The 16,779-nt window shown below is 39.0% G+C and overlaps 1 protein-coding gene across 3 annotated transcripts in view; it reads right to left on the minus strand.

Annotated features, from left to right (window-relative positions):
• Positions 1-16,779, minus strand: part of C2CD3 (C2 domain containing 3 centriole elongation regulator) — a 149,271-nt gene that overhangs the window by 61,649 nt on the left and 70,843 nt on the right. For all 3 annotated transcript variants that reach the window (XM_054440932.2, XM_063672079.1, XM_054440933.2), the window contains 7 exons: positions 14,810-15,056; positions 12,024-12,204; positions 10,605-10,788; positions 9,207-9,379; positions 7,564-7,687; positions 2,369-2,637; positions 1,651-1,740 (listed from right to left, as the gene is read on the minus strand). In XM_054440932.2, coding sequence (XP_054296907.2) covers positions 1,651-1,740; positions 2,369-2,637; positions 7,564-7,687; positions 9,207-9,379; positions 10,605-10,788; positions 12,024-12,204; positions 14,810-15,056 — 1,268 coding nt within the window. The remainder of the gene's footprint in view (positions 1-1,650; positions 1,741-2,368; positions 2,638-7,563; positions 7,688-9,206; positions 9,380-10,604; positions 10,789-12,023; positions 12,205-14,809; positions 15,057-16,779) is intronic.

The following is a 16,779-nucleotide window of genomic DNA, read 5'->3' on the forward strand; positions in this document are numbered from 1 at the left end:
TAGTAGAAAGCTGAAACTGGATCCCTTCCTTACACCTTACACAAAAATTAATTCAAGATGGATTAAAGACTTAAATGTTAGACCTGAAACCATAAAAACCCTAGAAGAAAACATAGGCAATACCATTCAGGATGTAGGCATAGGCAAGGACTTCATGACTAAAACACCAAAAGCAATGGCAACAAAAGGCAAAATAGACAAATGGGATCTAATTAAACTAAAGAGCTTCTGCACAGCAAAAGAACCTACCATTAGAGTGAACAGGCAACCTACAGAATGGAAGAAAATTTTTGCAATCTACCCATCTGACAAAGGGCTAATATCCAGAATCTATAAATAAGTTAAACAAATTTACAAGAAAGAAACAAATAACCTCATCAAAAAGTGGGCAAAGGATATGAACAGACACTTCTCAAAAGAAGACATTTATGCAGCCAACAGACACATGAAAAAATGCTCATTATCACTGGTCATTAGAGAAATGCAAATCAAAACCACAATGAGATACCATCTCACATCAGTTAGAATGGCGATCACTAAAAAGTCAGGAAACAACAGGTACTGGAGAGGATGTGGAGAAATAGGAACACTTTTACACTGTTGGTGGGAGTGAAAACTAGTTCAGCCACTGTGGAAGACAGTGTGGCAATTCCTCAAGGATCTAGAACTAGAATTACCATTTGACTCAGCCATCCTATTGCTGGGTATATACCCAAAGGATTATAAATCATGCTACTATAAAGACACATGCACATGTATGTTTATTGCGGCACTATTCAGAATAGCAAAGACTTGGAACCAACCCAAATGTCCATCAATGATAGACTGGATTAAGAAAATGTGGCACATATACATCATGGAATACTATGCAGCCATAGAAAAGGATGAGTTCATGTCCTTTGTAGGGACATGGATGCAGCTGGAAACCATCATTCTGAGCAAACTATCACAAGGACAGAAAACCAGACACTGCATGTTCTCACTCATAGGTGGGAATTGAACAATGAGATCACTTAGACACAGGGTGGGGAACATTACACCCCAGGGCCTGTCACGGGGTGGGGGGCAGGGGGAGGGATAGTATTAGGAGAAATACCTAATGTAAATGACGAGTTAATGGGTGCAGCAAACCAACATGGCACACGTATACCTATGTAACAAACCTGCATGTTGTGCACGTGTACCCTAGAACTTAAAGTATAATAATAAAAAAAAAAAAAAGAAAAAAGAAACGGGGTTTCACCATGTTAGCCAGGCTGGTCTCGAACTCCTGACCTCAGGTGATCTGCCCGCCTTGGCTTCCCAAAGTGCTGGGATCACAGGCGTGAGCCACCACACCTGGTCGTGTTTATCCTTTCTTCAGGACTTCTCCATCTATAAAATCAACCTCTTCTGCTCAGCTCATTGGAACACATTTTATTTTATGAAATGAAGTATTCCCGATTGCAAATAAAATATATTAAGATCTTTAAACTAAAAAAAAAAAAAGTTTCAAAAAAACATTTGAGGTACTGGAGAGAGTTCAGAAGCATGTGTTAAGGGGTTGTGTTTTCTTTTGAATATCTTACAAGAGAGACAGAGAAGATGACCTCTTGTAGGGAAGTGAAAGGGAAAGAGTGGCATCAGAAAGTGATAATCCAGGATCCTTACCAGATCTCTTGATCAGCAGCTCTTTTGTTGGAACTTTTACTACTCCAAGCAGATACTCTTTGCATGACTCAATACTGATTATATCACTGGCTGTTAAATCAAGCAAAAAAGAAAAATTATTTGATGGTCTACTCATCAAGGGGCTTGTTTACAGTATATCCACACAACCCTCCCCTTATATGCACTAAATCTTAGTTTTGTAAAATGCATTAGAGATTATCTTGCTCTTGCTCATGCCCCAATCAAAGCCTGAATGCCTTCAATTTTTTTTTTTGGCAGGGTCTCACTCTCTCATCCAGGCTGGAATGCAATGGTGCAATCATAACTCACTGCACCTTGAACTCTTGGGCTCAAGTGATCCTCCCACTTCGGCCTCCCAAAGTGCTGGGATTACAGGTTTGGGCCACTATGCCCAGCCCATTTTTTAAATTAAATGTTTTGAAAAAAATTCAGGTATGCAGAAAAGTTGCAAAAATACAATAATGAACTCCTACACACCCTTCAGTGTGTACTGACACATTTGCTTTCTCTCTACACTATCTTTCTCTTACATACTTAGTACATATCCTTATTTTTTTGCTATATCTTTCAGAAATAAGTTGCAGAGATTATGACTCCTCACCTCTAAATACTTCAGTATGTATCTCCTAGGAAGGGCTATACCATTCACAATGCAGCCTCTTTTAATTTTGACTGTGACAAGTCATATGGTGCTCACCTGACTTGGTATTTTCATGGTAGACAGCAAAAATAACTTCTGCAAACTCCAACAACTCTGCTAGGAAACAGGCCTCTCCACTACAGTGCTGAGTCACCAAGTTACATGTGAACTCAACGTGATGGGAGAACTCAGGGCAGAAGGAACAGGCCACAGGGTGAGTTCGGCGCTGTTCTCCCTGGGGCAGGAAGGAGAGATGAGTGGTGACAGAGGCATTGACCCCGACTGTGGCACTAAACTGTAGAGCGGGTTCCTGTTCAGCCAAAGCCCTGTAGAGGAGGGGGTGGAAATGAGAAGATACCATGGTAATATTAGAAATCAGCTTGATTTCCTAGAAAATAACTTCATTACTTCTATGAGACCACCAAGAATAAAACCAACTATATGCTTTCTATCTAGGCTTTTGGCAGTGCCACAGTGGGCTTTCTTAGTAACCTAGATATCATGGCATATGTATGTGGGGGTGGAGGGGGATAACATCTGTCCATCAGAGTGACTCTGAGGATGACCCACTGTCCTGTCAATGCTCTTAAGTCAAGGACCAAAGGAACCAACTCTAGTTGAACAAGCTGGGTTTACTGCTCATTGCTATTAAGGAAAATATACACCATGGGGAACCATAGTACATCTCAGTGAGAAGTATCAGAAAGGGCTTATCTCATTGGACTTGTGTTAGCTGATTTGGGTGAGGGCTTAAAGGAGCAGGGCTTTGCTTTGGATTGATTTTCTTAAAGAATCTTACCTAGACGGAGGGAATACTAGAGTAGGGCTAAAGCTATAACTGGTGAAGCAGCAACTGTCACTCATTTTAGCCAGACAGGAGGATGTTGGGTGTTTCTATGGTTTGCATAAGTGACCTCGTTTTGGTCTGTGCTTAGACATGATGATGGAGCTGTCTTGTTTTTGTCTCACTTCATCATAGTCATACAGTGATCTTGTCTGATGCTGATGTTCTGTAAGATTATTTATGCTCAACAAGAAAACACCAAAGCCTACCTATGAATTTTGGCCCAATTCCCAGAAGTCTGGGGCTGCTTTTATCTTTCTCAGCACAGATGTTCCATGATGTAGAAATGGAATCTACACGCCTTTAATGACACTCATAAAGAGTAGTCAAGTCACTTGTGTGTAGCTACAGTATGGGACAAACCCCCTTTCCCTAAACTCCCCAAGGGGATAAAGTTGACATCTAGGCAAAGAAGTCACCTACTTTTGAAGCATTTCTTGATATCCCTAAAGTAGACTTATGGGTTCCTTCCTGTTAAAGAACTTACTGTACTTACTAGAAGGTAGTAATTTGGAGTTATACAGATCTGGGTTTGAATGCTGGCTCCACCATTTACTTACCATGTGACTCTGGATAAGTTATTCAACCTCCTTTAAGTCTCAGTTTCCTCTTCACTAAGATGAGGTTAATATAAGATAGTATATAAATACTAAAGATGTATATTATATATTTGGACGCTTACTGCAATTTCATTTCTAAGAAAAAAAGAAAAACTTTTTCCTTTTCATTATCATTAATGATCATTAATAGATGATTTATCATTAACAGAAGATTAATGTGCATCCATACAATAGTATACCATGAAGTATATATTATGCCTAGGAAAAATGGGGTGAAAACAAATTGAATGCTAGCAGTAGCTTAAAAAATGAGGATAGGCTGGGTGTGGTGGCTCACGCCTGTAATCCCAGCACTTTGGGAGGCTGAGGTGGGCAGATCACCTGAGGTCAGGAGTTTGAGACCAGCCTGCCCAACATGACGAAACCCCATCTCTACTAAAAATACAAAAAATTAGCCTGGCGTGGTGGCGGGCGCCTGTAATCCCAGCTACTCGGAGGCTGAGGCAGGAGAATCGCTTGAACCCAGGAGGCGGAGGTTGCAGTGAGCTGAGATTGCACCACTGAACTCCAGCAGGGGCGACAAGAGTAAAACTCCATCTCAAAAAAAAAAAAAACCAAATGAGGATAAAATACTCATAGGGTGTTGTAAAGATAACATTAGATAATATATACAAAGGACAGAACTTGCATATGGACAGTGAAAGACTCTTAATAGGGAACTTTCAGAGATGGCAGTGAGATGGCAGAAAGGCTTGGGCCCCAAGCTGGTTTGAATTCACTCATTCAGTCGTTATTTGCCGGGTATCTGGCTGCTCTGTGTGTCATGCCTTGGGCTCAGCTGGATATATAGTAGTGAAGTAGCCTCAATTCCTTAGCTTCATGGCATTTAAAGACTACTGGCTATGTCCAAGAAAGTTTCTATTCACTCTGAGTTAAAGATCAGGTGAGTTAGAAGAAGCAAGTCAATAAGAAGTGCCTACTTTACATAGGCACCAACAATGTATTTTCAGGAAGACCACTGGCAGGTAAGATGGAGGCTGGTGTTTCTTGATGAGAGAAGACTAATTTACAGCACCTGCTATCTAGATGCCAGCGTAAGGATTCAAGAGGGGTAAGTTTAGAACATCAAGAATTCTTTTCAGTAAGAGGCAATGCAAAATTTACTTCCCTGATTTTACTGGCAAATAAAGGTCACAATTATCTATACAACTGGAAGTAATCAGAATATTTGTACAATAGTTTGTAGTTTATAAAATGACTTCATATTTGTTAATTTTTACACTGATCCCTATAAAATCAGGGTAGGTATTTAAAATTTCCATTTCAGATGAAGAAATCGAAGCTCATGGAAGTAAAGAAATCAGCCCAAAATCATACACAGCTAGTAGGAGATGGGGGTGAGACTAGAAGCTACAGTGTCTGATTTCTAGAACAGTTCTGTTTCCATTATACCATGCATTGTCTCACATCCTATGAACCTCTCCCAACCTACCAGAAGACTGTTGTGTCAGAACTGGCCTGGCTTCTTGTTTTCCCTCCTTGAATATATGACACAGACCAAATGGGAGATTTAGAACAAACTGCCTGTCATCCAATCTGACTTTCCTCATGAGTCCTCAGACAGAGCAACTACTGAGTTTCTGACCTATTATCTGCCCTCTCTGAGATCTACTGAGTATCTAAATTCTGAGTCTTTCTCTGCCAATTAAATACTAGTTAATTTAATGCCATATTGAAGAATTCTGATGTTGGCTGGATCTGAGACTGAGGAGGTACTCCAAAAACACAAGTTTCATGCCTCCCTGCCTTTGCACGTGTTCTCCTCTTTCACCAAAATAATTTTCACCCCTTTTGGGTATCTTGATAACTACTATTCTTCTTTTAAGACTCAGATTTATTTTGAAGGGGCTTGAATGCCAAGCTAAGGAAGTTGGACCTTATTATATGGACCAATGATCCCTAAAGAAGGCTGTATACAACTTAGGAGGTTCATAGGATAAACTATATTGGTTATCTCATATATTAAAGTTTTTCTATTCCATGGTATATCTTAGAATATATTTTGTATATGAGTATAGCAGTACATGAAGATGATTTATACACGAGTAAATATGTACATATTTAAAGGGTATGCTACTTTTTTTATTAATAGGACTGCATAATTAAAATTATGAGATCACTGCTATTGACAATGGGAAATCATCAAGTTTTAATGTAAGGAAGTGGTATGATTATAAAACTGCTTTACTGTCTCAGTGATGGGATCTGTACCCCAAACCTTAGCATCATGCGATATACCCATATAACAAACCTGCTCATGTACCCCTGTATCTAAAATAAAAAGTTGAAACTAAACAAACAAACAAACAAAACACACCAAAAACCAAAACAAACATAAAAACAAAACCCAAAACCAACCTGTCTTGACATCACCTTCACTAACACTAAGATGTTCTTGGGCAGTAACTGAAAGAGTCTATGTGGAGAATTTAGTGAGGAACAATATTAACTACACTGAGTATCTTAGCTCTTCAGCAACAGATCTCACACAATAATGCAATTTCTTATTTGGAGACCATAAAGTTATAGGTGAACAGTTTGACCCTCAGCTACAACAGGGAAAAAGTTAGGGAGCACTTGTCTGTTTCTTTGTTCAAAGGGTGTCAGTCTGAAGCAGGAGCCTGATCTAGTTCTCTTTCTTACTGGGTGCCTGTTATATGCTAGAACTATGCTAGGAGGTTAGAAGGACGGAGAGGAGCTCAGGCAGTATCTCTGACTAGAGGAACTCACAGCCTAGTGGGAGAAAAATGCATGTATGCCAATAATTGAAACAGAATATGTGCTACAACCAAGGTGTTAACAAAGGAAAAACCACCAACTCTACCTACACGTACAAAGAAATAAAGAGAAACTGTAAAGATGTTGCAAAGTCTTGAAGGAAAATAGGAGTTTGTTAAGTAGACAAAAGGAAGAAGAATATTCAAGGCAGAGAGAAGTATGTGTGAAGACCTGAAGGAGGTAAGAGAAAGGGCCGTGCTGTTTTTCTACAGAAATAGTGTTCCAGGCAGAGAAAACAGCAAGACAAAGTCCTTGAGAGGAAAATATGCTTGGTGTGTTCAGAAGCAACAAGGGGGCTGTGGCTGGAGTGGAGTAAGCAGAGGGGAGACTAGCAGGAGATGAGATCACAAAGATGGGGGAGTGGGGGGCGTGGTTTAGATCATATGGGGTCTCATAGCCATTTTAAGGGCTCTGGCTTTTACTCTGAATAAGATCAAACATAGGCCAGGCGCAGTGGCTCACGCCTGTAATCCCAGCACTTTGGGAGGCTGAGGTGGGTGGATCACTTGAGGTCAGGAGTTCGAGATCAGCCTGACCAACACAGTAATGAGGATCCCACCACTGCACTCTAGCCTGGGTGACAAAGCTAGACTTAAGTGTTCATAGGTTCACTGGCTACTATGTTGAGAACAGACTAAAGGGGTGCAAGCTGGAAAAATAGGAGGTAGTACTCAGAGACTGAAAGGAATGAAGTGAGATTACACAGGAGTTGCAGTGATTGGGTATGGCATGGTTTGACGGTGTAGGGTATGGTCATAAGACTAAGCTGTTAGAAAGGCACAGGGTAAAATTGTTGGGCAAGGTCAAGGAGCTAAGTTACTAATAACAGTTAAAATAGCAACGTTTGCAAGTGATTTACTCATATTCTGAAATGCTTTCTTAACAGAAAAAGAGGAGTTGTGGTTAGTGAACTGGAAATTATACCTAAGAAAGTTTTGCATATCTGAGCATTATTTTACAATGATTGTAGTGTAAAAGGCTTGAGAATTGCTTGTCTCAGGTGGACTTACTTGGCTGCTGCTTGCAGACCACAGGCTCTGATAATCTGGACTGAGATGGAAACAGTTCGGGCAGCAAGAACTCCCTCTGCTGTTCTTGGACTACGCCTGTACCTTAGGCCCACATCCAGTAAACCTGAAGAATGAGGACACAAAGAAAGAAGGTTGATCAGAAGAATCTCTGTTCCACCAAACCACAAAGTTCTGGTCAGGAAGGATGGAAGAGGATTAAACACTACAACGAACAATAAGGGCAATGAGAGAATCTGTCCTTGTCATAATCACATTGTTATTCTTTAGGGTTAATAAAGGTTTAACAGGTTACTAATTTACTTTACATTCAAGAAATTATGGTTCAGAGATTTAATTCCTTGCCAAGATTACACAACTACTGAAGGCAGAACTTAACTCCAGATTTTTTTTTTACCCCCAATTATGTTTATAGAATTGAGATGGGCTCTAGCCATTTTCTTTTTAAACTTTCAAATGGTTTCCACACCTTACATACTTCTATCACCCTCCTACCATCACCACCTGAAATATCCTTCTCATGCTACCTTTTTATAAAACCTCTTTCATCCTACTGTCACATTTCAGGGAGAGCTTTACGGAATAACAGAATAAGCTGATCAGGGAGGGTCAGGAGGAACAACTCAATCTTAATTATGGTGACATAAAACCTATTGTTTTGGCAGATACTCTTTAGCAAGCATGTACAGCAACTTGATAGAGGAGGCTAAACTTCGTTATCTGATGATAAATTTGGAGGGTACACCATCCTGCTGGAAGCATTAGGATGTAATATCATTCAAATCTCCAAATTCGAATTAATCCTCTCCCAACTTTAAACCCTAGCCTTCTCCTCCCTTACAGTGAATTCCTGGTTCATGCTATCTTCTACCAATCCCCCATCTGCTCATGTTGGCTTGGAATAACAATTCTCTGAGTGTACCATATAATGCTTAGAATTTATGGCATGAGGGCTTATAAAATGCTTGCTGAAGTTAAAGGTGAAACGAGACAAGCAACATTTATATAGACTCCATGGAGCTATGAGTTTTCTAGAATTGTATACAAAATTGGCAGTGTATATTCTATACTCATTTTTTTAAAGACAAGGTGTCTTACAGTTTTCATCAGATCCTCAAAAGGGCAAATCCCTCAAAATGTGGAGAATCACTAATTTAGAGAGAAAAGAGATGTTTATGTATACTGTATATTTTATATATATATATGTGTGTGTGTGTGTGTGTGTGTATATATATATATTTTTTTTTTTGAGACAGAGTTTCGCTTTTGTTGCCCAGGCTGGAGTACAATGGCTTGATCTTGGCTCACCGCAACCTCTGCCTCCTGGGTTCAAGTGATTCTCCTGCCTCTGCCTCCCGAGTAGCTGGGATTATAAGCATGGGCCACCATGCCTGGCTAATTTTTTTGTATTTTTAGTAGAGACGAGGTTTCTCCATGTTGGTCAGGCTGGTCTCGAACTCCTGACCTCAGGTGATCCGCCCGCCTTACTCCTGACCTCAGGTGATCCGCCTGCCTTGGCCTCCCAAAGTGCTGGGATTAGAGGTGTGAACCACCGCACCCGGCTATTTTATATATTTTTATGTATACTGATTTTGATAGAAAAAGACAAACTTGTTTTCAATTACCTGATGACTGGTTCCACAATTCTTTCCTGTTCTCAGTCCTGGGGGTTAAAGGGAGATTAAAGGTTTGTATTCCCAAATCCTCACGATGCTGGGTGGTTACCATAGCACAGATCCTTGATAATGGCAAGGTTCCTTTGGCGACCTTCTGGTCTCTCACATTAGGATAATAGTATCTGTAAACCACAAAAGCACAAGTTGTCAGAAGAATTAGGTGATAAATGATTCAGTCTGCCCCACAGATCAGCCTTCACTACCTGGTTATCTTTGGTGCTTGATTGTTCTGTGTGGTAGTACGCAGCTATGGTGTCTGGCTAAATTTACCACTCATTACGTGGAGGAGGAACTCCATAAATTATACCCGGAGTTCAGGACAAAGCCCAGCTTCCCTCAAGTTTTCTGTGTGGTAACTGTACATGCTTTGAACCTGTCGGGGGTGGCCACTCCTGAAAGCTTCCATCTTGCAGCAGCAAAAGTGGTTCAAAGTGGAGTAGGCCCGATATCTTTTATGGCTTACTCTCATCTTCATGCTGAAGCCCCTCTAATTTACCAGGGTAATGAGGATCTGTCAGTACCTACTCTATTTCCTTCTCATGTCAAAACAGTCCATTCTTAGATCGCAAGGTTGTAACTCAAACCTAGGTGTTTTTAAAAATCTTTTTTGTACTCGACTGACAATTAATTGTATTTAGGAAAGTGTTCTCGCATGTGGATGGTACTCATCCCTAGTTCTGTTCTTGATGCTGTTTCCTTTCCTCTTATATTTATACTCTCTTAAGCACTTTAGTTGGTTTGTCAGTAGTGCAGATGTAAAGGGGTGGGTTGAATATCTGTATTTATGTCAGTATTTTCCTGGAAATCTACCAATGTCTGTAACATTGAGTGGATTTATATTTTATAATATAAATCAAATATAATAATTTATATATTTGTTATATATAAATTATATTATTAAATTATATTTATAAAATAAATATAAATGTTCCTCTGGTGGTGGGAAGAATAGGTTACAAGAAATGAGTTTATAAGTGGAGGCCAGTTAGGAGGCTACCACAGTCTTAGGAAAGATATGAAAAGGGCCTGAACTAAATAAGGCAGTAAGGGAAGCACAAAAAAGGTGATTGATATGTTTAATACGCAATAGGAGATAAAATAAATAAAACTTTCACTTTCGATGTAAGTAGTGATTAGAAATATGAGATACAATGGGTCATAAGATCCTAGTAACAGATTTCAGTAAAAACTGGACAAGAGTCACTGTCAAATCCAAATAATATAAAACAGGGCAGAAGAGGCTGCTTAGCTTCCTTACAATAATTCAACCTAGGCTGGTTAGGAGTAGGATGCTTTATGATTGTGCACTTCATTCCTAGGCATAGGACTGGGGTCTCCACACTGTACCTGCACCAGATTTCAAACTGGACTCCACCTCCAGGCACGAGGCCCTGCGCAGAGAAGGCACTTAGTAGGAGCCTTTGCACTGGAACTTCAGCTGGCAACAGGAGAGAGTGATGGTGTTCACTATTAAAGATGGGATCCGGAACGCAGAGTGTGGTTGCAGTTCTGAAGGGCTTCAGAGTAATTCCTTTGGAAAAGAAAAGCATTTCAGAATAATCCAACATATGACTTAGTGTTTTCTTCTTCTTTCATGTTCTTCCAGTGAATATTACTTAGTAATTCCCTATAGCTATGGTTCCCTAAGGTCCCATGATAATATAGAAGAAAAAGATACCTTGCTGGTGGACAATTCATATATTGCCATACAAGTGTCAACAGTTGTTAGGGTTTTTTTTTTTTTTTTTTTAAATTATAGCCACCTTAGCGAGTATGAAATGGTATCTTGGTAGTTTTGATTTGCATTTCCCAAATAAGTAATGGTGCTCAGTATTTTTCTATGTGCTTATTAGCCATTTGTATATCTTTGGAGAAATGTCTATTCAGATCCTTTGCCCACTTTTTAATTGGTTTTTAAGAAATGATTGATTTGTAAGAGTTCTTTATATATTCAGTATATACAACTCTCTTATTTGAACCTCAAAATCAACACTGGCAGCACTCTGGCAATCATTCTGGAACATACACTGAATGGCAAAAAATTCGAGTCACCTGGTCTGTTTGTTTCCAGGTGAGAACAAGGTGAGCGAGTTTGACTTCTTGTTTCGGCTCTCGGAGACTACCAGAAGATGGAGACAGTAGGGGGCAGTGAGAAGCTTCCAATCTGGGTACAGTAGGATGGGGTTTGGATCCCAACCTTGGCACTTGTTAGTGGGGCAGCCCCAAGCAAGTCACTTAATGCTTGTGAATCTCGTTTTTTCTTTCATAAAATAAAGAAAACAAAGTCTACCAGGGTAAGTTGTTTTAGGAGTTAAGATAATGATCTATGTGAGATATGTAGATGTACATATTTCCCTTGGGAGCAATGGTTCAGCATTCCTTAATTCAGCGTTCATGGTGGCTTTACAGAGCATAACTACTGCGAGGAATAAGAATCAACTTATACTATGTGTATAGATAAGAGTGAGTGGGCATGTAAACGATATAAAATGGGGCAAATGCAAATAATTGGTAGATCTAGGTAAAGAGTATACCAAAGTTCTTTGTACTATTTTTACAGGTTTTTGTAAATTTGAAATTATATCAAAATAAAAAGCTAAAAAAATAGTTTAAAAAGAAAAAAAACTTGGCCTATCTCCTGTTTTACTGCCCAGTAAGACTAGAAATATTCAACAACACAAAATTCACTCAGAAAAAAAAAAATTCTTAAGTATAATCTAATAAAAGAACCATATAAGAATAAGAAAGCCTAATATCTAAACCTACCATTTTCAAGGAACTCAGGTCCTTTCAGCGCACTGGATTGAGAGTGTTGAACTGGAAAGTAGTACTGGATATAACAATCTGCTTCTCCCCAGACTGTTGCCTGAAGAGGGGCTAGCCCTTTAACCATCTCTATATGGATCTCAAAGCAGTGCTCCATCAGTCCATTTCCTCGGTCCTCTGCCTATTAAATGAAACAGAAACACTGGTGAGCTTTAAAGAGTAACTTGCTTAGAATATTTCTACTTCTCCATGAAGTCTGAGCATAGATAAAGAGATAAGTATAATTAGTTGATACTAAAGTAGATACTTAATTTTCATTGTAACTCTCACAACTGCTCATTGTAAGTAGGCTAAACAGGATGTACTCTTGACTATGAGACTGGGTTAATATTAGGAAATCCATAAATGTAATTCAGTGCATTAATGGAACAATAAAAATGATTAACACAAATGCTGAAAAGGCATTTGATAAAATTCAACATTTGTTCCTGATAAAAGCTCTTAATATACTAAGAATAGAAGGCTATTCCCTTCATAGGAAAAATAATAAATCGTAAATTTAGAATAAATTCTACATTTAGAATAGCAAAGGAATGAGAAGTGAAGTGGAAGAAGGGTAACACCAGACCAAATTAATATCATAATTTAAGAAAAAAAGGAAAACTAATAGCCTACAGCAGACAGTGGCATCCACGATTCCAGCAGGACTCCTCAGCCAGCCTGGCCATTTAGAATAGCAAACAGGTACTAATTACTATTTCCAAATCAGTTGGGGATAACACCAGGACTGTCCAATAATGGTAAGGACTACTTTGGGAGGTAGTGAAGACACTGTTACTAAAGGTAGTAACAACAAATAATCGTGTATTTATTGAGGATTTACTATGAACCAGGCCTATACCAAACAGCTCACCTTCATTAAGTGATTTAACATGCAGAGCTAGTAACAGTGGAACCAGGTTTAGACTTAACGTAGTCTGACTCCAGAGCCAGTGTTCTTTACCCCTGTTCTATACAGCAGATCTTAGAGAACGAATTATTCAGGAAAATTCAAAGCGGGAATTCAGCATTCAGATAAGAGTTGAGACTATATGATATACATATGTTTAACATTTTAACTACTAATCCAAAAAATCTAGAACAGAGACTGTATTAGGTCTCTGGTTTGAAATCTGAAAGCATATTTTAGCAATACCTGCTCAAAAATTTTCCTTAGAAAAACAGTAAACTTGCAATTTGATTCCCTCGGGCAAAAAAAATGGGAAAAAAAAATCTCTCAGAGTCACAACAGCTACTTAATTTGGCCTTATAGTATCATAGCAATTTGATATTCAGTTCTGCAAATGGTGAATTGGATGAGAGGCATGAGTATAGGAGGAAAAACAATTGTTTTTATAGACATCTAATCCCACAGGTAAATCTTTCAAGGATTTCCTCTGTGCACGTAGTGAGAAACATTTTCTAACCTTTACTATGGAATTTAACAAAATCTGAGTCTACACTGCAAGATGACAGCCATACAACGCCTAAACAGACTTGGGGATATTAATGTGGTTTTTCTTTATTTGTGCTTTTATGTAATTTTCAACTTGAAAAATACAATTATCTATTGACAAACAGTAATATCTAAGAAATAACTGGCCAGGTGTGGTGGTTCATGCCTGTAATCCCAGCACTCTGGGAGGTCGAGGTGGGTGGTTCACTTGAGGTTAGGAGTTCGAGACCAGCCTGGCCTGGGCAATATGGTGAAACCCCATCTCTACTAAAAATATGTAAGTTACCAGGCACAGTGATGGGTGCCTGTAGTCCCAGCTACCCGGGAGGTCAAGGCAGGAGAATCCCTTGAACCCAGTTGGTGGAGGTTGTAGTGAGCTGAGATGGCACCATTGCACTCCAGCCTGGGCAACAGAGCGAGACCTCACCTCGAAAAAAAAAAAAAAATCTAACAAATAACTAAGAAAAATTTGGAGTTCATAATATACAAATAAACCATAACTTGCTAAAAGTTATTTTCCTAATAGTTCTTTCCCTGATAGAGACATTTAAATTTGTCATTTGGGTTCAGACTTAAGAATATAACATACTTAAATGGTATGGATACTGAGATTTGGCTGTACTAGTAAAGACAACAAATAGAAGATACAGTAGTACATGATACAGTGCAATAAAGACTGAACTTGAAGTTAGAAGACCTGTGTCTGAATCCCAATTCTCTCATTCTTAGTTATGTGACCCCGGACAAGTAACCTAACCTCTTTGATTCTGTCTCATCATCTATAAAACAGAATAACAATGACCCACCTCAGGTAATTGTTAGGGAAATAAACATGAGAATGTATGTCAATGTGCTTTCTCAACTGGACAGCACCATACAAAAACAAATTACTTTTAAATTACTAGTAGATAAGCAAGCACTTCACGATGACTTTCCAGCATGGGCTCAACCAATAAGCAAAGTAAGATCTTGCTGGCTTACATTTGGGATCACTCTCCACTCCCAATTTTTTTTTAAAGGCAATTAAGCTAGTAAATTAGATAATTAAGATTTGGTTGTTCAATTGGATTTTCTTTATAAATTCAGGGAGCTAAGAGGGACATAGAGATCCATTTAAATCATAACAGAAAATTACCAACGATTCCTTTGATTTATAGGAAGCACTGGAGTGCACGTTATGTTCTTTTGTTGAGCCTTTCATTACAGAAAAAAAGGATTTGGGCAATAAATTCACTAAAATATGCAAGAGAAAATGAAATAATGACTTTTTGTAAACCATAGCGTTTACTACCATAGCAACAGATGCTGCAGTTGGCTGGTCCAGGAAATGGGCTGGCCTAGGGCTGAAGGGAGGGAGTGTTCCTTCTTCATTCTTTAATCTTTGTAGCGCCATTATTTGATTTGAAGAACCCATAGCTAAAAAGACTCGAAGACTCCCATTTTGGTGGCCTGAAAACACATCAATCACAGGCATGTAGCAGTCGACAGCAACAACTGGGTACTGGGCATCCAGCAGCAGGCGAGAAATCTTAGGATCTCTAGAGGGGGAGAAATTGTGAATAAGCAAATAACAAGCATCAATCATGTCATAGAGTTGTTTCATTTCTTTCTTGACTCATTTTTTCAGTTTGTTAAAAATAGATTTGCAACTGGAAAAGTAATAGTGGTTTTAAAAAATGTGTGCATCTGTCAGTAACCTACCAAATAAAAATTACCAGGCAGAGAAGTTCAAAATGTAGCAATTTGAAGGCAGGGAATGTGTCTTATGTCTCTGTAGCATTATGGACCCAAGTCCAGTGTCTGTGATTTCAGCAGTATCTCATGGAGCTTTGCTAAACTGCATTATTTTACAGGGAGGAAGTGTGGTCTACTAGGAAGAATGTGGACTTTGGTGTCTGACAGATAAGATTTGGATAATATTGCCAATATCTGCCATCTACTGAGTGCTTAGTATGTGATAGGCATTTTATAGTATTTCTAATCCTTTTAACGCTGCAAAGGTTGGTATTATCCACTATTAATGGATGAGAAAAGCCAAATTTAAAGAGGTTAAGTAACTTAGCTAAGGATACACAACTAGTAGGAGGTTAAGTTGGGATTCAAGCTCTGATAAATGATTTATAATGCCATGCTGAATCTTAGCTCTGCCACTTATTTGCTGTGTGACTCAAGCAATTCATTTAACATTTTTGAGTCTGTTTTGTCATTTTTAAAACGTACACAATGAAAAAACTTCCATCAAAGGGTGGTTGTTAGGACTAAACTGAGATAACATACAAAATACCAACTATGATGCTTGGTACATGGAAGATGCCCAGTAACTGGTAGCTACTATTATTTTACACACTCTGAGCAAAGAATGAGATCTAATGGAATGAGAAGTGAAGTGGAAGAAGTGTAACACTAGACCAAACTAACATCATAATTTAAGATAAAAAGGAAAACTAATAGCCTACAGCAGACAGTGGCATCCACGATTCCAGCAGGACTCCCCAGCCTGGCCACGATTTCCAATGTTACTGTTGTAAGTATTAATACTTAGCTGTTCACAGAAGGCATATCCATGTATTTTCTCTCTAGATCTTCATGATTGTTCCACAAGAGAGATAGGTAATCTACTATCACCCTCATTTTACAGATGAGGAAAAGAGAGTCAGAGAGGTTAAGTGACTTCTGCAAGTTAAAGGACAAATTTCTTCATCTGTAATATAGGGATAATAACAATACTTTATAGGGTCATAGTAAGGTTCAAATGAGCTAATGCCCACAAAGGTGCTCTTTGTAAAATGTAAAACACAACATTTAAAACACAGAACTATGAGAAGGCTGCTAGGAAAGAGGTCAGTGCTAAAATAATTAAAAATCAGAATCTTGAGTCAAAATTAAAAAGGAACAGTTTGGGCTGGGCGCGGTGGCTCATGCCTGTAACCCCATAACTTTGGGAGGCTGAGGCAGGCGGATTATGAGGTCAGGAGATCGAGACTGTCCTGGTTAACACGGTGAAACCCCGTCTCTACTAAAAATACAAAAAATTAGCCAGGTGTGGTGGCAGGTGCCTGTAGTCCCAGCTACTCGGGAGACTGAGGCAGGAGAATGGTGTGAACCCAGGAGGTGGAGCTTGCAGTGAGCCGAGATCGCGCCACTGCACTCCAGCGTGGGTGACAGAGTGAGACTCCGTCTCAAAAAAAAAAAGAAAAAGAAAAAAAAAGAAACAGTTTGTATTGAGGAACGAAATAACCTTCAGGTTAATCAATACCCCAC

The sequence above is a fragment of the Pongo pygmaeus genome, chromosome 9 (assembly GCF_028885625.2).
Source record: "Pongo pygmaeus isolate AG05252 chromosome 9, NHGRI_mPonPyg2-v2.0_pri, whole genome shotgun sequence".
NCBI lineage: Eukaryota > Metazoa > Chordata > Mammalia > Primates > Hominidae > Pongo > Pongo pygmaeus.